The sequence below is a fragment of the Parasteatoda tepidariorum genome, chromosome 3 (assembly GCF_043381705.1).
Source record: "Parasteatoda tepidariorum isolate YZ-2023 chromosome 3, CAS_Ptep_4.0, whole genome shotgun sequence".
NCBI lineage: Eukaryota > Metazoa > Arthropoda > Arachnida > Araneae > Theridiidae > Parasteatoda > Parasteatoda tepidariorum.
The window spans coordinates 56,864,099-56,888,772 of record NC_092206.1 but is presented as its reverse complement, the minus strand read 5'-3'; the positions used below and the strand labels follow the sequence as shown (position 1 = coordinate 56,888,772).

At 26.2% G+C, this 24,674-nt stretch overlaps 1 protein-coding gene across 1 annotated transcript in view; it reads right to left on the bottom strand.

The window, feature by feature from the left end:
- The window catches only part of LOC107446477 (clathrin heavy chain), a 37,393-nt gene that overhangs the window by 1,226 nt on the left and 11,493 nt on the right, over nucleotides 1–24,674 (bottom strand). The window contains exons 9-30 of the mRNA XM_021148191.3: nucleotides 23,225–23,422; nucleotides 22,948–23,148; nucleotides 21,852–21,944; nucleotides 20,685–20,867; nucleotides 20,468–20,605; nucleotides 18,232–18,324; nucleotides 18,077–18,148; nucleotides 16,156–16,336; nucleotides 15,125–15,195; nucleotides 14,832–15,050; nucleotides 14,483–14,748; nucleotides 12,375–12,755; nucleotides 10,777–10,960; nucleotides 10,477–10,669; nucleotides 8,716–8,873; nucleotides 8,471–8,635; nucleotides 7,542–7,698; nucleotides 4,877–4,995; nucleotides 4,514–4,795; nucleotides 1,907–2,188; nucleotides 1,601–1,822; nucleotides 649–724 (exon numbers count right to left, since the gene is read on the bottom strand). Of these exons, the coding sequence (XP_021003850.1) occupies nucleotides 649–724; nucleotides 1,601–1,822; nucleotides 1,907–2,188; nucleotides 4,514–4,795; nucleotides 4,877–4,995; nucleotides 7,542–7,698; nucleotides 8,471–8,635; nucleotides 8,716–8,873; nucleotides 10,477–10,669; nucleotides 10,777–10,960; nucleotides 12,375–12,755; nucleotides 14,483–14,748; nucleotides 14,832–15,050; nucleotides 15,125–15,195; nucleotides 16,156–16,336; nucleotides 18,077–18,148; nucleotides 18,232–18,324; nucleotides 20,468–20,605; nucleotides 20,685–20,867; nucleotides 21,852–21,944; nucleotides 22,948–23,148; nucleotides 23,225–23,422 (3,934 nt within the window). The remainder of the gene's footprint in view (nucleotides 1–648; nucleotides 725–1,600; nucleotides 1,823–1,906; nucleotides 2,189–4,513; nucleotides 4,796–4,876; nucleotides 4,996–7,541; nucleotides 7,699–8,470; nucleotides 8,636–8,715; nucleotides 8,874–10,476; nucleotides 10,670–10,776; nucleotides 10,961–12,374; nucleotides 12,756–14,482; nucleotides 14,749–14,831; nucleotides 15,051–15,124; nucleotides 15,196–16,155; nucleotides 16,337–18,076; nucleotides 18,149–18,231; nucleotides 18,325–20,467; nucleotides 20,606–20,684; nucleotides 20,868–21,851; nucleotides 21,945–22,947; nucleotides 23,149–23,224; nucleotides 23,423–24,674) is intronic.

Here is a 24,674-nt window from a genome sequence, read left to right as displayed (position 1 = left end):
CATATAAAACCTGTTATTATTCCTTGAAATCTTACAATAAATTAATGAAAAACTCTGGATATCTTACGATGGAAAAATACAAAACATTAATACTAAACTGTATGTCAACACCCAGCTTGTGACTGACTAAAATATGATTTTTTTTATATGAATATGAAAACATATTTTTAATGCCTTATTGTAGCAAAATATTTCATTTCATAGTGATAAAATTTATTTTCTTCATTTTCTCATTTATTCATTATATTTTATTTTTCATTACTCATTGCACTTATTTTAAGACTTTATTAGGATTTTTTTACCCGCCAAGAAACAGTTAATGCAATACATATAAATATGAATCAAAACATAAAATTTTTAATGACATGTAAGAGTATAAGAAAGAAGCACATTTCAAATATAAATTAACAAGCAAATGATGACAGCAACATTTAAGTGTGTTAATATGCAATTACTGTTATCTAATGATAATCACAAGCATAAAGTTAAATAGCACTGAAACAAATTTGTAAAGCATATTTTGATATTTTTAAAATTTTAAGTTAAATTATTTTATCTGAAAAGAAAAATCAAAAAATCTACAAAAAAATGTTTTAAGCATAATTTAACAATTAAACATTGAAAACTTATAGCTTAAATATTTTTTACCATAAACGATAGGCTTGGCTTCATTTTGCGCAGACTCTTCTAATCTCTGAGTTTCCAATTCTTCTAATTTATCTACCTGTAAATAAAATATATTAAGTCTTAAGAAGATTTATTTTTTAAGCTATTAAACTCAAGCATGTCACAAAATCCCTTCAGCTAAGTAATTTCAAAACAATTAAAATTTATTAAAAATTAAATTTATCAAGAAGTCTTTTATACATTTTTGTAAAAATTTCTTACATAGAAAATTTATTACAAACCCTTTTATGAAACCCTTTTAAATATTTCCATGGTGTTACTTAAGACACTAAAAATAGAGTAAAATTTTAGCAATAAAGTTTATTACACCATATTTAACCCTGTTACGCAGATGGAACAATCCCCTGTATCCCTCTTATATATTTTTTAGACTAATTTCAATCAAGAATATATTTCACAATTTTTAAATCATAAACGGTCTTAACATAATAGGAAATTAAAAAAAATCTTAAAAAATTATCAGAATTATATTTATAATTATGAGAATTATAAATATAAAACACAAAAAAGTAGTTAAAGAAAAAAAATTTCTTATTCACATTGAAAAATTTATCAATAATTGATTTTGTACATTAAAAGAAATTTCAATGATGAATAACTGTTTCTCTTAGATCTAAATAACTGCAAATTTAAAAAAATTTTTGGAAGTGAGCCTTGTTTGTAAGATTTAACCTTTAATGCAAAAAGACATTAGTGTTTCATACTGCATTTCATAACCATAAATTAATAAAGAACTAAATATAATATATTTTCACTTATTTTGGCCTAAAGCAATACAAAATAATGAAAAATATATTTAATAAAAATTCTCAGTCAGAGGAAAAGAAAAAATTTTTTTTTTAGTTTTTAAAATTCTACAAAAAAAACATTTTGGCATGCAATTTATAATTTTGTATACATTTTCAACTCTTACTTTAGAAATATATTCCCTCATGACTTGTATCAGGTATGGCATAGCAAAGTCAGTGATGTTATGTCGCCAAGACAATTCCAAAATAACATCAGGATGCAAAAGGTCATAGCATTGAAACAAACAAGCTGAAAAACACTCAAAATTCTTCTCATCCAAAAACCAGGAGAGGAGCTCTTCTGCAACTTCAGCCATTTTTGATTCAGCTGCATATTCCATCGCATCCTTTAAAGATCATTTAAAAATTAACTTTATTGCACTAAATTTGAGAAATAAAACATATCTATAATATATACATAAATTTATAACCTTGAATAGGCGATCCTTTTTACAAAGTTCAACAGATTGTTTCCAGCGATTATTCCCTTTGTACAGATAAGCAGCTATTCGCCTAAATTCTATCAGCTCGTGTTTCTCTAATCGCTGAGCTAATGCAATGTTGTCAAAATTGTCGAAGGCATCAATTGAAGTACGAAGTCCCTGGAAATCCTCTTCCTCAATGAGTAATCCGTTCAATGCTTCATTAATGGCTTTGTTATTAAGACTTTGAACTGATCGAAGATACGGTTTAATGAGAGGGAGGTGATTGACCTAAAAAACAAACACTCAAATTGTTTAAAATAAATGAAAAAAAATTTACAATTCATAAAATATATATAAAAAAATGGAACATCTAACTTTTATAGATCTAAATTTCTCTTACAATGATGCAATATCATAGCTTGAAAAAGCTATTAGTTTCAGATTTCAAATCTCAATTTGAAAGATATAGTCAAAATAATTTATTTAAGAGAGCAGTATCAAGTTTGAGTTCATAAACCATAAATGTTGATTTACTTTAAATTTTGCACATAATTATAAAACACATTTATCCAAGGATACTTCTGAGCACAAAATACAATTTTAAAATTTCAATGCTTACAATAATTTAATAATGATAAAAAAAGATTAGGAACCATAAGATAATAAATTTTTTATTTAGTTTTAAGCTATGTTATTTCAATATTGAAGGGGGGGGAACTGAAATTCAGGCAAAAGAGATCTTAAAATTCTAGAAAAATAACATTCTATCCAAATTCATATATTTTACAATTCAAAAATTTCTTTAATATTAAACAAAAATAATTTTAAAAAAATGTAACACAATATTATCTTAAAATAAGTAATATAATTGCATAAAATTTTAGTTTTGTTAAAAGAAATTCGAGATTGTCAAAATTTAAAATAATAGATGAATAGAAATTAACAAAGGAATTCAAATTTTTCACCATAGTTCCAACTAAATTAATGGGGCAATGCATTACTGATTGTGGATTCCTCTATACTTAAGGTCATAAAACCTGAATCCCCTGCTCATGAAAAATTAAGTACGTTCCTTCAAAGGAAGTACATTTTTCAAACAATTTCATATTGTCTTATTTATTATTGTATCTACCCCTCAAACAATGTGAAAATTCAATAATTACCTCAAAATTTTTACAGTTTTACATTGGAGCAGAGAATATAATACTGAGAATCAATGAAATTTTATGAAGCTTATTTCCTAAGTCAAAAATGTTTTTTTTCTCTCCAAATTTTAGAATTTAAAATTAATTAGTTCATATATATTGATATTTAATACATAAATTACACATTACACAATAGTTCAATATATATTAAATATAAATTACAAAACCTGACCTCAGACTTTTTTTAGAAGAAAAAAGTTAACTGAACATGAGAAAAATTATAGTTTATAAGCAAACTATAAAATGGATTTGCCTTCACATGATATGAAACACTTAAAATAAAGAATCTAAGAAAATCATAATTAGGAAATCTATAAATAACTAATTCCTTTTAGCTTAATATTTTAATTCAATGATGCAAAAAATTTTAAAGCAAAACATGCACACTATTGTTTTGTTATAAAAATTCACAGGAAGGCAAAATGTCGACCAATCATTTCTGTAAAATGTAACAATCAGAAATTGAAAATACTAGATGAGACCATGTGAAAGATTAATTTAAATTGAAAAATGACAAACATGAAAAATTATAAATAAAATTTAAGGAAATAAAAAGCATTATCAGAATTTCTGATAGTTAATTATTTTTGTAACAAGCATCCTTTAACTGTCAAGCAAAATTCTTTAAACCATTAAAATATGTTACTATAGCAAAAGTTTATTTTTTATTTACACCATCCCACTATTTTTTTATTTTCATTTATTATTTTTTTGGATCAATGAATTTCTTGGCCTAACATTAGGTAACATTTTCATTTTCAGNAAAATTATAGTTTATAAGCAAACTATAAAATGGATTTGCCTTCACATGACATGAAACACTTAATATAAAGAATCTAAGAAAATCATAATTAGGAAATCAATAAATAACTAATTCCTTTTAGTTTAATATTTTAATTCAATGATGCAAAAAAATTTTATAGCAAAACATGCACACTATTGTTTTGTTATAAAAATTCATATGATGGCAAAGTGTCGACCAATCATTTCTGTAAAATGCAACAATCAGAAATTAAAAATATTAGATGAGACCATGTAAAAGCTTCATTTAAATTGAAAGATGACAAACATGAAAAATTATAAATAAAATTTAAGGAAATAAAAAGCATTATCAGCATTTCTGATAATTATTTTTGTAACAAACATCCTTTAACTGTCAAGCAAAATTCTTTAAACCATTAAAATATGTTACTGTAGCAAAAGTTTATTTTTTATTTACACCATCCCACTATTTTTTTATTTTCATTTATTATTTTTTTGGATCAATGAATTTCTTGGCCTAACATTAGGTAACATTTTCATTTTCAGTTTGAAAAAATAAATGTAAACAATTGACGAGGAAAATTAAATGCATAAAATTATTTAGTTTAAAATCAAAACTAAAAGAAAAATGCTGCAAATCGATTACCTTAGTGAAGAAATTAACAGCACGGGTATGGTCCATTCTCGGTGATAAAACAATCAACAAGTCATTCAACAGCAGAGGCTTATAATCCACATAAAACTGAATAGCCTTGTAATATAACTCTATATTTGCGACTTTAGTAATGATTTCTTTGAAATGTCCTTCACGCCAAGCTTCGGTGGGATGGCTCATCATAGTAACAACAGCATTATCATACTCTTCGTATTTATCGTAGAGAAACACCAATTCTGCCCAAAGGTGAGCTTGCTCTGCAGCTCTGAGCACCTAAACATTAATAAGATTGCAGGTGAATTCATGTTATTTAAGTAAATACATACTCATAACGTAACACAAATAAACTCATACCTTTGGTATGTTGACACGTGACCAAAAGAGTTCCAAATGTTCTTTCATTTTTGAAGGTTTATATTTAGAATACAAAATACCCAATTCAGTAAACATTCCCATGTGTGCCCGTTCCAATCCTACAAATACAAAGAAAAAGAAATTATGTAGATAAATAACACAATCTTAAAAATTAAAAGCATATATTGAGGCTATAATCACAGATATAAAAGATAATCACAGCTGTAGAAAACAGATTATAACTTAATAGTAAATAGCACTTGCAAATAAAATATTATACTTAATAAATCTTAAATCAGCAAGAAAATATTTGAGACAATCATTTGTACCAAAACAATTTAAAACGTACAAATTATAAAGAATTAAGTGCTGAAATTCTATGCTTTTCAAAATAAAGAAATGCAGATTAAGTAATGAAAATTTTGAGAACTTAAACAGATGGCAAATTATAACCTATGTAGTTCAAAATATATATTTTTATGAGTATGTAACTGCAAATTAATTCACTAGTTATCTTTAGCAGAAAGTTTAACAACTTTTGTAAGAAATAGAGCTAGCTTAGAATTTATCAGAATTAAGTCCTACCACACACATGGCAGTCACTTTCATCACTGAATATAGTACTTTAAATAGGCATTAAAAAGAAAATATATAGATAAAAGGTATTAAAAAATAGTTTACTATTTATAGCTGTGAATTTTAATGAAATAATTTGGTACACATACTTGACAACCACTATTTTTGAAAACTTGGTTTTATACAGAACATTTCTTTAAATGTATGAAGTCTTTAAAAAAAAAATACATTTAAAGATTTCAAATAAATAATTAAGATAACAAGTTGACCAGATTTGAATTTTGAAAATTACACGATTTTGCTCACAGGTACATACAGTGAAAAAATATAAAAATCAAAATAAGTTTTGATATTTACAGGTACTTAAGCAACAATAAAATTGTACATTATCTACATACTAAAGAAAAAATTTATGCAAAATTATATAATTAATAAAATTATAATTTGGAAGTTCATCAAAATGATAAGAAAAAAAAATCTAATGTTTTAAACCATTACTTAAAGTACATAAACATTAGTACTCTTGAAGCTTTTGGTGGCAAAAAATGAAATAAAAAGTACAAAAAATTATGTTGTCACGGCAATTTAGCAAACAAGAGGAAAAAAATTACTGGTCAAAATTTTAATAAGCTCATCTTTTTAACACCACTTTCTAATTAGTAATCAGACTATCTAAGATTCTTTTCGCCTGCTAGTTGAAATGGTAGGTTCTGAACAAATAAAAAAGATCAGGAATACCATGACAATCACACTAAAAAAACAAAGACACCATTTTAATCCTGTAAAGGGGCTGAAATAGTGTTCATTTACTTTAGCATATTCTTTGTCTAAGTTTTTGTCATTGAAATTCTTAAAGTGAATTCAAGCACACTGAACATTCAAGAGTAGATTGAAGATTTAAAAAAAAAAAATGTCTAGAAAAGAGTTGAAACTTTCCAAGAGAATGGAGAGCAAGAATACTTCACTTACACTAACTCAGAAATTGTTTGAAAACTGTGTGCTTTAAATTCTAATATATTTTAAAAGTTAAGCTTTGAGTCTAGTTAGTTCTATGCAAATAGTGAAGGAAATATTCATAGATGATAATACTTTTTAAATACAATAAATATTCATATATTTGCTATATCTCAGATTTTCAAATCCATGACTTTTCATGACTAATTCCAAGAATTTTTCATGACTTAACGAAGTTACTATTTTCTCCGACAAAAACACAACAATAAATTTAATAAAGCATTATAATAACATTAATTGAAATGATAGGTATAACCAAAATTGTTACTTCATATTTATAGACTTTAAATTTAAAAAAACAGAGTAAAGAAAGAGTTGAAGTAATAAAATAGCTGGAAAAAAAAAACAATTTTTTTCTTTTTTTCTGCAGAATTATATTTTAAATATACTTTTCTGGTTCATCGAAAAGGAAAGAAATACTCCTCATTTTTCTGTTCTCATTTCTGAATTTAAAAAAATTTGCCAATGGCTGGCTTGCTTCAGCTAAAATTTTAAATTTATTAAAAAAAAAAATTCTGAAATCACAGAAATTTAAAAAATATTTTGCTCTAGAAATGATACTTTTCTTTCATTTTTTTAAATATTATAATTTTTAAAGAATATGATAAAAACATTTTATATTTTAATAAAATATGACTGAGTGGGGATTTAGTTACAAATTCAGATATTCAGAACATCATTAAATTGGGGGGAGATAAATTCCATTTTAAAAATTAGATTTTTTGGCTACCTAAATCCATGACTTTCCATAATTTTTTTTTTAAAAAAAATTAGTTCAAATCATGACATTTCATGACAAATTCTGTTCAATACCGAAATTTATGACTTTCCATGATTTTTCATCACTTTCAAGGTGCGCAGATACCCTGCATATAGTAGTAGCATGTGAAATACAACAGAAGTTATAAAATTTAAGTGAGGCAGAAAAAATAGCTTGAATAGATAAAAGAACAAAAAAATTTTATTATATATACTAAACAATTCTCATTGTTTTGTCTTTTATACGATGAAACATTCAAGACAAAGGTTTTCTTCAATAAACTCATAACCTGATATTATATAGAAACTGACTTACCTAAAGCTGCTTCTAGAAGACTGATTAGTTCCTCAAAATACCCTCTGTCTTGATAGTAATTAATAAGATCTTCAAGTTCATCAGCGTGAACAACAATATGAAGACCACACATCTGGGCAAGTCTGAATTCTTCATTATCAACACAAGCAAAACATACCTAAAAAAATAAAAAACCTAGGTAAGAATAAAAAAAATATCTACAATATCTAAAAAATGGTAGACCCAAAAAATTTTAACCCCTAGACAAATTTTATGAATTTTATCAAAATATAAGAACATGAATTTTGTTTTAATGCATTACAAAGTATCCTTTATATACCTTAAAATAATGCCAATCTTAAATCATTGTTTTAGCGAATGAACAACAATGCATTTTCAAAGTTAATTCCAATGGCATCGTATATTTTTTCTCACACAACAAATATACTTCCTTCAGCTATGTCAACATCCCCAGGTGCTTTTCAAAACACCTTTAACTAAAAATTATAGTCTCAAACTCATGTATTAAGATTCTGCCCATCACTTCAAAATTTGAGCATTCTTAATTTATTAGGGCAATGTATATAGATTGAGAAACATCTGGATGATTCTTTTATCTTAAAAATAATAATAATAATAAATCAGTATAGTCAATTCCTTGCATATTTACACTTTTCAATCGCATTTAAACTAAAAATGAACATGGATGAAGGTTTCGTGCATGCGTATCACTTCAAAGTTAATATGAAAATCTAGTTCTAACTAAAACAGCCAGGCAATTTTTTACCTTATAAAAACTATTAATGTAGTAAAATTTCTTACAAATTAAAATAAAGCAATCTCGTTTAAAATTAAACAACAAAAAAAAGTCAAAACCATTGCTTTTCCCACTCTCCCGATCATTACATTATATTATCACATTTATTTCCAGCAAATGCAATTTGAATTACCTCTTTCCAAGTTCTAGTTGAATTAGCTTTCCTTGCACTGTCCACTGCACCCTGAAATTCTTTTAAGTGAACCAATGTAATTGCTAATCTAGCAAAGTTGGAAACATTATTATACAACAGTTTAGCAGGTTCATAAAGACCATCTTCAAAGCATCGATCACCAATCTGTAAGGATAACAATGAATTAGATAAAACAATTCACTCAAGTTTAAATGCAATTTTTAGTTTGAGTATTAATATCAAACCTTTTGAATATCAGCATGATTAGGGCCAGATATAAATTCTTCTAAATCAGCTAATCTGTTTGTTTTTGCATAAGCATAAATCAATTCTGATTCAACATATGATTCTCTAGCTTTCTTCCTAGCCATCTGCAAGTAACGTACTAAATCTTCCCAGCTCTCTATAAAATTGAATGAGATTATAATAATTATGTTTAGAAAATCACTTATTAAAAATTTATATATTTTTTAAAAGTAGTAATACACAATTGTATTTGCTAATAGTACATAATTCAAGGAAAAAAATTATTAACAAAGAATACAGAATTTCTTTACTATTAATACAAATCAAAGTATCAGATGTTTCATGTAGAACTGCAACTAATCCTATGATATAAAAAATTATAGAATTTAAAAGTTGCATTATTCAATTAACCACAAAATCTCAAGTACCTGCATCTGAATCATGACATTCTAATACATAATTTAATTTAAATCTGTATTTAAATGTGGGTCTTCAGCATGGCTAAATGTTTACATTTAAAATTTAGGTTGATTAACTACAAAACAGTGAAGTTTAAGTTCACTTTTTAACTTAGCATTTGTTAAAAAACATTTCCCGAGACTTCAAATGTCTGTCATCCATTGTTCATACAGTTGCCAGACTTTCAATTTAACAAAGCATGATCAACCATTGTCAAAATACTAAGTTTTATCTTCAAATTATTCTTAAAAACTTTTTTTACCACAGCTAATTTTTGTGATTTTTCATAGAATAGTTAAATTAAGACATTGTTATCTTTCAATTCATACTTTATCTAAAAATATGAATTTGATACATCTATTTTACAGTTTATAATATCTATATATCATCTATTTTGTAGCATGATTGATTATGTTACAGGATTTTAATTTCTGTTATAACATAAAATTTTATATAACTTTTGACATTCACTTTTCAACTATGTTATTTTTTCAATGAAAACCATAATGCTAATTCTAAAAAAAGCTCAACAATGCCTTCTTATCACCTGTTAGTGAGTACATGGGATTTATTTATTAGGTATATATTTATAAAAATTATTGTAACCTTTATCAGCACTATACTGAAAAACAGTTAAGTTTTCTTAATAGGATATTTAATCTAATTAAATTATACTTTTGTGAACAAATCTTACAAGAGGGAGATTTGTTCTCAAATTATAAAAAATACTATATAATAATAATACTCAAATGCCATAAATAAATTTTCTATTTTATTTATAGTATTTAAATCATATACTCAAATACTATAGATAAAATTGCAATAAGAGTAATAGGCAGTAGGACCTTTTGAGCAAGAGTATACTCACTTCAGTTCAACTTTAGCATTACTAAAGATCACAAAAAAAAAAACACTTTTTTACTGCATTATTTTTCACTACACATGCTTTTGTTAGAATCAATGCTTTTCATGTGTGAAAAAAAAATTAAGATTTTATATTCCAGTTAATTGAATTAAAAAAAAATGAAAATGTTTATTAAGCCTAAATAAAACCACATCTTTTCAAAGTAAACAAAAAAAAAAATTACAAAAAAAAAAGTTTTGTTTAGGTATTAGAACAATTATCTGTGGTAGTATAAAAAGTTCAGTAAAGCAACAAGTGACTTGTTTCATCTTTCTTTAAGAAACTATTAGGAAGGTATTTCAAAAGTTTGTCTATCTTTGCTTATCAGTGTTAATAAAATACATTTCCCGAAATTATAGATATAAAATTTAATTAAACAAAAATATGAATAAAATACCATTTTCATGAGCAGTTTGAACTACATCTATGAATGAAGAAGGATCACCAGCTTTAATGTAAGAATCAATAGCTTCTTTTACCATGCCCTGTTGCAATTGAGCTTGAGCCAACAAACTCCAAACTGCTGGTTCATTACACCGTTCTGCAAATTCGTAAGCTCTATCCAAATTTTTAATGTGTTCAATAAGCACCTTTTTTAAATAAATAAAAAACTCAATTAAAACTATCCATAAAAGAGTTAAGTACAATTAGCACAAGTTTATATCATAAGGATCAAAACAGATTATACTCAATATACCTGAATAGCAGATGTGTTAACATCAAATTTCTTGAAAATAGCAAATGCTTCTTCATACAATTCACTGCCAATGGCAATATTGGCAATATCAGGAGCATCATAGTTGTCCAAACGATTAATGTACTCCATCACTCGGGTGCGATCAGCTTTTATAGCAGTTAAAATTAATAAGTTTTGTAGATTCCTAAAAATTAAAACACTTATCAATTAAAGTGACATATTAAGGAATGAATGTGAAACAAATATTTCAAAAACATGTTATTTATAACCTAAATTGCATTATGTTTGATAAAGCACATTTTTTTTTAGATATATTATTAAATTTAATAACTGATTAGCTTAAAGATAATCTTAAAGGACATTATTAAGCTTATTTTCGTATAAAATTTGTAAACTTTTACCAAATTTTAAACTTGCTTCTACATAAGTATTTTGCTTAATTTTTTTTACTGGTTGCACTCCCAAAAACAGTAAAAACTTTCTACAAACCAGTAAAAAAACAGCAAAAATTCGTAAGATTTCATTGCATCTGACTTTTATCACAAAAAAACATTTTTCAACAAGTATATTAAATTTTCCTACACTTCAACATTCTGTATTCAACATTTAATATTAATGAAATTTACAACCATAAACCATGCTGAAATAAACATCAAAATCTTTAATTATGGCTGAAAATAAATATGTATTTCAGAATATAGAACAGATTTTAAGCTTGAAAGTAACCAAGTATTTTCGTGTCAAATCATGCAGCATTCTCATCTTTCTTAATTTTGTTTCAATGTTGATTTTCCGAGGAGAGCTATTTAGTAAAAATAACTAATAAACAATAACTAATTAACAATATTTTTCTCTCTAAATGTAAAATTGCTCAAATTTACGATGAAATCTAGCACTTTGAAAAGTTGATACTCAAATGCCAGATTCATAAGTTTTACATCATTCATTTAAAAACAATGATTCAATCAAATTGAATGCAATAAAAATGGGACAAAAATATCCCACATTAATTTAATATTTCTTCGTTAACAAATAGAAATTCAAAAAATTTATGTTTTTAAAAAAATTAAACAGCATTTTTGGGAAAACCAAACAATCTCTTAAGTGCATGCAATTTTTAAAATTATTTGTTGCATTATGAATTTATTGAGGACTTTTCAGTCTTAAGGTGTCTAAGAAGTTCTGAAACAAAAAGGAGGACGCTAGTAAGAGAGGAAAAAAACTTCTCATTAACAGTATTTTGTGAAAGCTACTAAATCTAAATTTCAGATTAGCAGAACTCCAAGAACATTCTGTCTGAAAAAAAAAAATTCTGATTCACGGAAATCCCCGAATCAGTTTCACAGAGTTTTGTGAATTAGTAGAAAAATCAGATGCCTGGTTACAATAAGAAACGTTTATGTTGCATTCCTTTTGTGCGCCTAAAACAATTTATTTTGATTTATGCATGAATTCTGAACACAGGCCTAAACAGTAAGCTTCAAAATAATATTTTCAACAAGACTAATAATCCAGATCAAATATTCACTTTATTGGAAAAGTATAATTAAAAATTATTGATAATCAAGACAAGAACTACAAACGTAATAGTAACTTACCTATGATCACTGAAGACTGAATTTTCAAGAACTATCTTTTCAAGGAGTTCAATCAGTTCATTTGGCAGATCAGCAGTCATGAAGGCCTTCACTGTTACAGATATATCTTCCGGATCTTGTGTTTCAGACAAAGCAGTTTGTACAACTTGATCAATCAAAGGCCTCCTAAATTGGTTGTTTTCATTTAAAACTTCAGCCCAGAGTTCAGAATCCCGCCTTTTTACCAAATATCTAGCTTCACTTTTAAAGAGAGAGTTCTCATTGCACACTTTTATTAATTCTCTGTCACATTCACCGCGTTCATACGCTATGCAGGCTAGGTGAGGATCCCTTTTTTCACAGTATTTACCAACAACCCTGCTATCATAAAACTGATTCTCCCTAGAATAAATGTAATAAGTCTAATTAATAATCATGTTTAAGGCTAGATTTAACTATACTTAATTCCTTCTTACATAAACATATTAAAGATATACAATTATTAAACATTTTTATTCAGTTTCAAAATCTAGCAGTTTAAAACCACTAAGTCTCTGTTAAATTATTTTTATGAATAGAAATCTCTCAGATTACATTTAAAGCAACCTAATGTTTTGTTTGCTTTGACATATGACACTACTCTGTGCAAGAAATATATGATAGATATAAATTAAATTTTAGAAAAACAGATTTAATAATACATAACAATTTGAACATCCAAATCTAATAAAAACGTGACTAGGATTTCTTTCCGAAGAATTCCAATTTTTCAGGAAAGTGGAAAAACCTGGTGAGAAAAAAAAATTAAAGAAACTGATCATGGAAATGACTAATAAATTTTTTCAGCCATGAGCATTATAAGAATAGTTTTAATTTTAATATAATAAGTGAAAATTAAAAGTTTTTTCAATCTTTTTTCTTCAAATCATATGCATATTACAGTTTTATACAAAAATTTTCTTTAAGTTAAGATTCAAGTCTTCTTTTAATAAATAATTATACAAATAATTTTGATATAAATGAACTTCTTTCATTTATATCAAAATTATTTGTACTCATATTTTTAGTTAAATTAATATTCTGTTTTAGAGTAGATTTATTTTAAAATTATATAAATGTTTAGAATATTAATTTGAAAAAATTAAGGATTTTCTCAACTGGTTAAATTTTTATATTTTTTCATGCTTATGTATTTTTCAATAAATTTATTTCGTTCTTATAAAATTATCAAATGTGAAAAAGAACTAAATTTTTTGATTTGCTATGACGCATTATATTGTTGAAAATTTACAAGTTATACTTTATAAAATAAATTAAATTCTAAAATATTCATTTTTACATAATTTTCAGTTCAGAATATTAAAAAGCTCTAACATTTGAAATTTTATAAATTTAGCAGTTAGAAATTAGAACTGTTGAAAATTCTAATTTGTTAATAAAATTCCAGACTAAAAATCCTTAAGTATATATTTTAACTCAAAATATTTCTAATATTTCATAAATATTGTACTAAAATTACCTGTAGCATATCAGAAAGATATTTAAAATATTTATGTTCAACAGTATATAATTACGAAACTTAGTATTATAGTAGTAACTGTGATATATGCTATTTGTAGTTGTGACTGGGGTGTATGTGACTTGTTAATTTATTGCACTTTAAAAAAAACATGATATTTATTTCTTTAAATAATCATAAAAAATAAATTCTACAATTTCTTAGTTAAAACATTTAATAAAATTTTTTTAATTTCTTAAGAAATTCAAATTTTATTATTTTTTTTAAATTTTTACTAGTTTAAAAAACTAGTACTATTTTTTAAACTAGATTAAAACTTCAATTTGTTTTTTAAAAAAAAACTAATATTTTTTTAAAAAGATTTTCTTCCATTTAGGCTGGATAAAACTTATTTCTTCAAGGAAGCTGCTTCCCCCCTCCAGATGAAACTTGGCATCCATGGTTTAAAGAGACAAAAATCATTTTAAAACACATTCTTAGTTTGACTATAGTAAGGAATAAGTAAGTAGTTGCAAGCTAACTTTTGCAGATTAAGAAAAAACTTATTTTTTTGACAAATCTATACAACTTTAAGTAATGTTATAAAATATATGATTTATAATACACTAACTTTAAGAATCTCTCTGGATTATTATTGGAGTCTATGTATATTTTCGCAAGAGCATTATGAGTGGCAGGCTCATTGCAGCCTTCGTGGACTCTCGTCTCTAGCCATGGTAACAGGAGTTTCAGCCTGTTCCTTTTTTCAACTTCTTCAACAAGTTCATCAGTTGAGAACTGCCCTCTCACTACCATTATCAATGATTTAATTACATCTTCAGAACAATCTACATCTAATAAGCCACCAATCACAACAGGAAGACGAGATGGATTTACCTACAAAAAGTTTAATATGCAGTAAATTAATGGAAAATAAATAAAGTCTAGAAAGATATAATTAATAAAATATTGTTAATTACCTTTTGAACATAAATTTCAATGTACTTTTGTAAATTATTTCGATAAAGGTAAAGGACGAGGTCATGCACAAAATCAAATCTGTCACAGACTATAATCAAAGGAAGTTGATCAGTAAGCTTTGCTTCTTTAAGAAAATTTTTAACTCTTTCTGGGTTGTAACAGTTGCTCTCACGGCAGATTCGCTCTACTTCTTTGATTTGACCAGTTTTACAAGCAGACTAAAAAATAAAAACCATTGTAGAGAAAAAAGCATATATAAATATTTATTATCAAAGAAATAAACTCCTGTTACCTGTATATATTTGAAATGAACTTCTGGGTCTTGACTAAAGTTTACAATAGATCCCAAGAAATAGAATAAACCTGAAAAATATTAACTATTTAGGCATATAAAATGAAAGTTGATTATATTATTAATTATTGTCTCTCTTATGTTAATAAAGATATTCATAATATGATAAATAATTTTAGATGCATGAAAAATAACTAATTTTTGGATGATTAAATGTAAAGGTTGATGGCACAAGTTTTATTAAGCCACAATGCAGAAAATATTGCATGGCAGCTGGAAAGAAATGAAAGAAATACCAGATTATGAAATCAACTAATGAAAACTCAAAATAAAAATGAAATCAAAAAAATTCTTTTGAAACCTGTAACTCAATTTTAATGTAAATGAGCAGCACTGCTTTTTATAAAACTCAATTGAATATTTTAAAAGTTTTATAGGAAAACTAACAAAAAAATATGCCCAACTATTATAGGATGAGTACAGTCCTATTATAGAAGGTGATTAACTTATAGGCTGCATAGGGCAAACAAATAGTCGTATAAAATTCATTACCAGAAACATCAGCATATACTGTTAAGGCAGCATTGAAAGGGGAACATAGATAGGCGAGGAAATGAGATACTAATGGTTTGTCCGCACAGCATCAACTATTATACCTCTTAAAAGTACCTAAGAACAAATTTTAGTAAAACCTAGATTTGTTAGACTTGACACTGTGGATACACTAGTCCAACTGCATATTTATAGACAAATTCAGACACTAATCAATACACATAGTAAAAGCTTGACTATCAGTAAAGAGTCTAACCTTCTGAATATGCAAAGTATACTAGAGTGCCAAAAATTTAAATTTTTCAAATTATTTTCTGGGGGGGGGGGACAGGGCCTAATAAAAACATAACAATGAACAAACAGTGTATTTAATGAGTCTTTATAGATGCTTATGTTTACTTGCTATTTTTTTAAAAGTGTTATACAGCCAGTGTATCACATTTGCGTTAACAACCTAATATTGAGACAGTGACACTTACCTTCATAGCTTTTAAAGGATTCAAATAAGTCAATTAGAGAGGTGGTGGTCAGTTGCTCATGATATTTTGTGGCTACCTGGACACATATTTGTAGATTTTGACGAATGTTGTGACTTAACATAGCTTTTAAACATTCAATAGAATCTTCAACTGATAAGGAGCCAAAATAGTTAACCAGCCACTAAAAAAAAATTCAAAATATTGAGGGAAAATCTGTTTTAAAACAAAAAATGTTTTGACAAAATTAAATTTTATAAGAATGAACATAAAAATCTTCATGTTGTAAGAAATATAAATATAAGCAATATAAATTAGTGCTTTTCAGAAATAGTCTAATATTATATTTTAAATTGGTAATGACTAATATCAACAGTTAGAAATTGAACAAGAAGTAGCATTTGCTAGAACTAATCGAAGAAACAATATCAAGTTCTAAACTTCGAAGTCTTATCTGCTAGTAAATAAGTAGGTGCAGAAACTAAGCCTTAATTGTAAAAACATCTCTTAAGCTAAAATTAAAATTGCAATATCCTTTTAAAGTTAAAATTGCCCTATTCTAGACTCAAGTTCCTAGTCCTTTCTAGAGATACATCTGGTGTGAAGATTATAGTGATAAAAAAAAGAGGCATTTTATTAGAATTACCAGGTTTATCATTGAAGTGTATTATTTTTTGCCAAATACAATTAAACATTCTTTGTGGTATATTAGTCTTTAAATAACCATTGTCCAAGCTGTGTAGAAGAGTTTACAGAGTCAATCTGCAGCAATCTTCATAAATTCAAACATGTCTGTGACCATAACACAAACAGAGACTAGTAATGTAAAAACTATGCTTTATCTAATATGTATATTGCAAAATTAGCACATGAAGTAGGATAAAAAAAATTTAACATATGCAAAAAAAAATATTTAAAAATTGTTAATCGAAAATTATTAAACACTTTTAAATGAAGGGTATAATAGAGTATTTGAAATTTAAAAAATCAAATTAGTACCTATACAATCGAAAAACAGTTATAGTTTTCTTATTTATTTTTTTAACTCTATTTTTAAAAATTAAAGTTAAAGAGCATTAGTTAGAACTTTTGAAAGCCATCAGTTTGTTTTATCTGAAGAGTAACGGAGAAAGTAGGGGATTTAAAAATAATTTTATTTTTCCTCTCAATAATATTTTAGGCTTGTTTTTTAAATCTGTCATTAAAAATAATTTGCAGATGCTCTGATAATCTGCAAATCTGTATTTGTGTATTGTAAATTCGGCACATCCTTAATGATTTACACAGGTCACATGTACATTAGATTTATTTTAAAAAAGAGTGTCCTATGGCAAAAAATTTACTTCATGTAAAAACTTCATGTTGTTACTTTAATTAGAGTAGCGGAAAAGATTAAACACTTTATTAACATTTAGTTACATATTGATTTTAAGAAAACGGAAGTTTAAACAATTTTCACGAATATTTTTTCATGAAATAAACAACTTATAACTGAAACTTGAGTGTATGTAACTTGTAATATATAAAATTTGTGCATATATAACTTGAAAATAAGTACTTGTAGGTAAAAAAAAAGTCAACTATTTTGTTTATTTTTATTAAGTTTTTCTCCCAAGCCTAATTGATATCTTATTTTAATACCCCACAGAAATATTTTTTCAAAACAGCAATTTAATTCTAACAGCTTAAAGAAGCTTAAATCATTTAACTTTTATCAATTTTAAATTAATATAAAAATGAACAGTTTGCACTAAACTGCATAAATAAGAAAATCAAGTTTGCTCTAAATTAAGTGAAAAATTATAGCATTACTCAATTAATGAGACCAAATTTTCATTTAATAACTTAAAAGAATTAAATTGCTCAAAACTAAGTTTTTACTACAGGGTTAAGAAATTAAATACCACTAAGAATTTTTTTTTACCTCTGAATTCAAAAGATGAGTATGCACAATTGCTCGCTTAATATCATACAAGTCTGTATAATGTTCCAACGCCTAAAAAAAAGTAAAAAATTAAAGTATGATAATATTTCTAAAATATTAATTGAAACAGTTGAAATCTAAACAATGACACTTACTCGCTGTAACAATCCAGCCTTTTCACACAGTTGAGCCACGTGAGCTCTATCATAATGAGTAAACATCTGATTACCTAATATAGCATCAGCTACCTGTAAAAACAAATCAATTACAGTTTAAGCTATATTCTAAAGCAATGAAATATAGATTTGTATAGTATTTCTTTAAGTTTAATACACAGATATACACACAAGAAGTGGGATAAAACAGGTCTGAAGCCTTGGAAAAGGACATCAATGTTTCCTCAACCATACTTGTCAATAGAACGATCATCCAAGTGACACAAAATCGAAGTGCTCCAGCATAAAAATTTGGGAAAATCTGGCAAAAATATCCTGGTGAAATCTTAAGTCACATGCAAAAACAGAATTATTTCTCTAGACTAAAAAAAATAGGCCTAGGGATTTTTTCAGTTATCACGGTTCGGTCAAGGGAAAACTTAAAAAATGTTCATTCTTACATCAATCAATCTAAAAATAAAATCAAAAGGCTGATGTGAATAAAATGTGAGAATGAGTTTAATTTTGAATAGTAAATTAAGAACTTAGGATTAAAAAAATAACATTAGTTAAAAATATGTTACACACATATAAATTAAAATTAATACATAAGGGACAAGTCAATTTTTTCTCTCCCATTATTTGCCTCTAAACATTGAAACCAGAGGTGCAATATTTAATTTAAAGCAAAACCTCTTGAAAGGATGATTATATTTGAAAACGTTTAGGAATAGATATAATACCCTTTTTGGAATTAAACATGCAAACTAGTAATTGGAAGAAAAACTTCTATAAATGAGTCATTTAGGTAGCATGTCACTTTTTGAACTGAAGGACCTCTGTATTCCTTTCAATTTTTTGAAAATTACTTGAAGCACATAAAACATTAAAAGATATACTCAAAATCTGAATATTAGACTTAGATCCTGCTGACTACTTCTATCAACTACTTAAAATCAGACAATTAAAAATCTCAGGATGGAAAAAAAAAAATGGTTTTGAGCACCTGCTCAAGCTTTTTTACATTATTTTTCTCTCTCATACACATGATACTTATTGTGCCACCTTGCATAACAGTTTGGTGATATAAAAATATTTAACAATCCCAATATCCTTACTTTAAAAAAAAAAAATTCAGTGTTGATTAGTCTAAATATGTTTTCACTGTAAAGCATATACTTGGTTAATAAAAGTTCAAAATAATTCTGATCTTGAATTCTAAACATAAATTGTTATCTGAAAAAAAGTCTAAATTTCTTTTCTAAGTTTCAAAAAAAAAAAAATATTACCCTGATGAAAATGAACTAAAAACTTTATTATTGTCACACTTAGCATGTGATCAGCATCTGAGTAATTACTTTTTGCCAAGCTTTATTTCAACAAAGTTCAAATGCTTCTGTCAGTTTTTTTTTTTTATNTCATATTAAATATTATATTAAAGTATGCTGTTGAAGTAAAGCTAGCAAGAATCCTACATCACATTTTTTTTTATTAAGGATTTATTTATTTTTTAAAGACCCATATTTTCCTTAGTTGGTCTAACTCCATTGGCAACAATTCAGTGTAAATGCTGCAGTAGTACTCATTATCACCCTTCTTTTTAAAAACAGATGAAGAAAAAGGATAGAGGTCAAGCAGAAAAAAGGAGGAATTAGCATAATATGGTCCAAAGGACTGATGAAGTTTTAAAATTTCAAATTTTAGACTTTACAAGACTGAATTATTTAGTTGGAATATAAGTTTCTGTTAAGTAAAAATTCACAACTTAAAAGATCTTAAATTCCTAAATTCAGTGTATGCATTTGAAAATGATACTTAATCATTTTCAAGTACATACACTGATTCACTGAATTTAGGAATTTAAGATCTCTTAAGATATCGCTATTGTTTGAAAATGATTAATTATCTTTTTCAAGTACTGTTTAGTAATTCTGGTGGTTATAAAAGTTAAGTACTAAACAGATGCAACCCAAATATATATATTTTTTTCTTATTTTAGGAGTGACAAAAATAAAATTACCTTCCTTTAAAAAATCAATTTAGCATGAATGGAACTCCCTTTAACCCTTTAAACCCATTAAATGAATTTTTTTTTATTCATTTAATCTAATTCAATAACATTTCAATATAAAAATTCTAACATTTCAATATAAAAAAAATTCAAAAGAGTTTTATGTACATAAGTAATTTCAAGCTAAAATATAATACACTGTACATGCATCCTGATAAATTTTACCTGTGGAGCTGTTACAAGATTCATTTCCAAAAGTCTGGTTTGCAAACTACCTTCAGAAGGTCTATTATTTTTTAAAGCATCAAGTAGGAAAGCGGTGCACTGTTGTACTAAGTTCTGTTCCATAAATATATCTACAATCTAAAAAGATAAAATTCTTGTAAATGTTAAGCCACAATCAACTAAATGAAAAGATGAAAATAAGGCAATAAAGTCATACTTGATTAATGTCAGCCAATGGTTCATCATCTTGCACTAACATCTGAGAAAATGAAGCTCCTTGATCAGGATTGATCCTCATGACTTGTCTTAATAAACCTATATAGTCAGGGGTGAAACCCACTTTCTTTGCATACAGAACTATCTTTTGAAACTGCCCTGTTTCAGCAAAACATTGTATAACCTAAAGACAAACACATTTTTAAACTATACAAAAACCAAATAAATTATAATATTTTATAAGTTTGCATTACTTATAAATTCATACAACAAAAAATGAAAACATACAGATTTTAAAGGAAAAAATAATACTCTCAAAAGCTTAGCTAATTTATTAAATTTCATTCAATATGAAAACACAAAAGGGAAGAACATTTAACATTGCATTCCTTTAAAAATAAACAGATAATTAAATTTTAAAAATTAATTTATGGATTAAGTTTAACATATTTTAAAAGTTCCCTGAACCTTGAACTCATGCAAGAGATAAATTTATTTTTCTTTAAAAACAATTGCATAAAAACATAAAAGTACTAATTTTTCAATAAAGTTCATTACAAAAGATAATTCAATAAGTTACGCAAGCATTAAAATTATGCCACATATATAGCAAGTAGCAGTTTACTTTCATGCTACAAATATTGCAGAAATTATTATTGCAAACAATAAATATAGAGTTAATATATTCTTAATAGTTAACACAGGGCTCCCACTCAATTTGCGAAAAAAAATTCCGACTTTTCCAGGTATACCAGGTAAATTTCAATGAAAATTGAGACCATATTTTCATCAGAAAACTGATTCTTTTATTTGTTTTGTGTAATATTAGATTTTCTGTGTTAAAAATATTGAATGAGGAGAGGAACATTTTAGTTTGACTAAAATGTGAAATTTTTATAAAAATAATTGTCATAGATGTAAAAATTATTTAACTCTAATCTCAGTAACTGACAAACAATTTTAAGATTGGTTATTTTCCAGGTATGTTATAGGAATATTCCAGGTTTTAGTCAAAAAATTGCAACTTTCCTGGAGTATTCCCTGATTTTTGGAGTTAAAATAAAATTCCATGACAATTCCAGGTATTTCCTGTTCTCACTGACCTGTGGGAACCCTGTAAACGTTTATAAAAAGTTTATACATTCATTCATATATTCAAATAAATTACCTTATTGGGCACATTAGCACGCAGATATACAGACAAGGCCAGAGTAGGATCAACTTGCTTCACTAAATCCCCAAGTTCTTCACTGCATTCAAGCTGAAATGTAAGAGTATAATTTAAGGGTTTATATACAAAGCACTGTCGTGCCACTGAATTTAGTTTATATACAAAGCACTTAAAGCATATAAAAGCCTTACTAAAATTTTAATTTGATTCAAATCATAATTTTTATAAGGAAATTATTGATTATAGAATTTTTAAAGCATTTTAACATAACATTGTTTAAACTTTTCATTGATTTTCGAAATTTTAAAATTTATAGTAAACTGCTGTGTTAGAAAATTAAGTTGTATTAGTAATTTAACAAGAAATAAATTACAGTAATTTTGAAGGAGAAATTTTGACAAATCTTATAATTCATGCTAATTCTTCAGATAGCAAACTAAGAACAAAGTGAAAATTTATCACAGCTAGTGAACATAAATTTAAGTAAATTTAAGATAATTAAAAAAAAAAAGTGAAATAGCAATTTCAGAAAAAGAAAAAAAAATTGATTAAGAGTTAATAATAAATTGCAATAAATTAGAGTCACACATTTACATGTATTAAACAATTTACTACATCTTAAAATGTATCATGATTTATCAATAAATTTTTTAATTAACTAGCTTAATACCTGCTGTAAATGTGCTATTATGCTTCGTTTTCTACTTTGTACACAGAACATAAACAATTTTGACTTAGATAATATTTAGTATCTGTCACTCGTGACTTAAATTTTAAGATTTTCTTTATGAAATGGTTACTAAAATTTTATCATTTACTAGACTCAAGACTCTTGTCATTTAAATATCAATCTCTAAACTTCAAATTCAACTTTCACCAGAAGAGTTTTCTTAATTTTATACAGCCACAATGGTTCAGCAAGTTACTTTTCCACTGCAATATTCTTTATGAAACAAATAAAATGCAACAAGACTTGCTTATAAAGATATTTTAAACAATTTTTTGCAGAAGAGCCATATTTTCATAAAGGTAATAAACATAAATTACAGGATATGCAAACAAGACAAGCCTAAAATTTAAAGAAAATATTAACCTTATCGTCTTTAAGCCATTTTTCAAGAAGTTGCTTTCGTCCTTGTTGCAAAACAGGACGACACAATTCAAGAGATTCAAACTTATTTAGTTGTCCTTGATCAAGAAGAATTCCAAAATACTGCAGAAGAGGTGCAGTTTGTCCAGCTTGAGTTGGAACTTGTTGAAATCTTTGAATTGTTTGGGGTGTTCTTAAAATTCCCTATGAAAAAGGAATAAATTTGTAAAACAAAATAATCAAATTTATAACAAAATTATTTGTAGAATATAAACAATACCTTTGGGGCATTGGCAGCAACTTTAGCAGCTTCAGCATAATTCCCATTGGTGAACAATGTGTTAAACTTTCTAACAAATAAGTCTTCGGCACCTGAGAGGTTGTTACGTGTGGCTACACGCAAAGCTAAATCTGGATTTTGCAGAACATTATTAATATATGGAATAAAGTTTTCTTCTTCAACACTAACTGAAAGTACCTACAAAAAAATATTTATTACAGGATGGAACGATTTCTATATTATGAGCTAGAGAATTAAAATAACACCAGTATTTAAAGAGATTTCTAATTTGTTGAAGGATTCAAAATATAGGAAAAATACTGAATAAAAAGAAACACTGAATGCATAATAAACTTACACTGAACTTATAAACCAAAAAAACAAATGCCAAGACTGTGTCATTAATTTTAGTGTCTTATTATTACCCAACTAATTATTAGTAAGATATATTAAGCTGAATTTTTAAAAAAATATGGCAATTGTTCAAAACAAGAAAGAGCTAACCTTTATCACTAATTGATAAGGTCAAGAAAAAAGTCATACATGCTTATTTTAAAATAACATTTACAGAGGTGATTGTGAGCCCAACTCAATAATCTTGAAAATTTCTTTAGTAAAATCATTGATGACACATTTCAAAAAATTAATGTCTTTATAAATTTAAATCATTGATATTTTCAAAAAATAAATTTCTAAATAAATTATATGCAGCATAATTTAAAAGAATAAATATGCATAAGTTTAGTTTTATCTCTAATCACATTATTCTACCAGAAAATTTTTTTTACAAATAAAAGATGCCAAGTAGTTTTAATATTTCTAAATAAAATATACAAGAATTTTTATACATAAATGTGATAGATGACTTTTTGAAACTTCTAGACCAGGGGTGGCGAACCTTTATACAGCAACGTGCCATTTTTTCCAGAAAATTGTTTAATGAGGACATAAACGTGCTGTCAAATAATTTTGCCATCGTGATTATTGGGAAAATAATAATACTAAATACTATCAAGTCAAAACTCTTTAATTACATTGAAAAAAATATATTTTGCAATGTCTCAGTTATACGCGTAATTCAACTTAAAGTAACATCAGTGTGACTTCCGTTGTTGCAGATTAGATAACAAATAACTTATATTAGGTTGTAAGATGTTAGTTTAAGCAGGAATGTTTATTTTTTTTTGTTAGTTATTTATTGTTAGCTTGTTTTTTATGGTTATTAATTGCTTTTTAGCATTCATTGTTAATTTTTTTTATTAATAATTGTTTATTATTTTGCATGTTTTTTGTGAATTTTAATTTAATAGTTACATATGCTTCATAGTGTAATAGCAATTCAGTAATAACGCTTCATAGTGTAATAGCATTTCAGTAATAACAATTCATAGTGTAATAACAAATATGATCGGTGGCGTGCCTAAAATATTGTGTCGAGTGCCATTGGTTC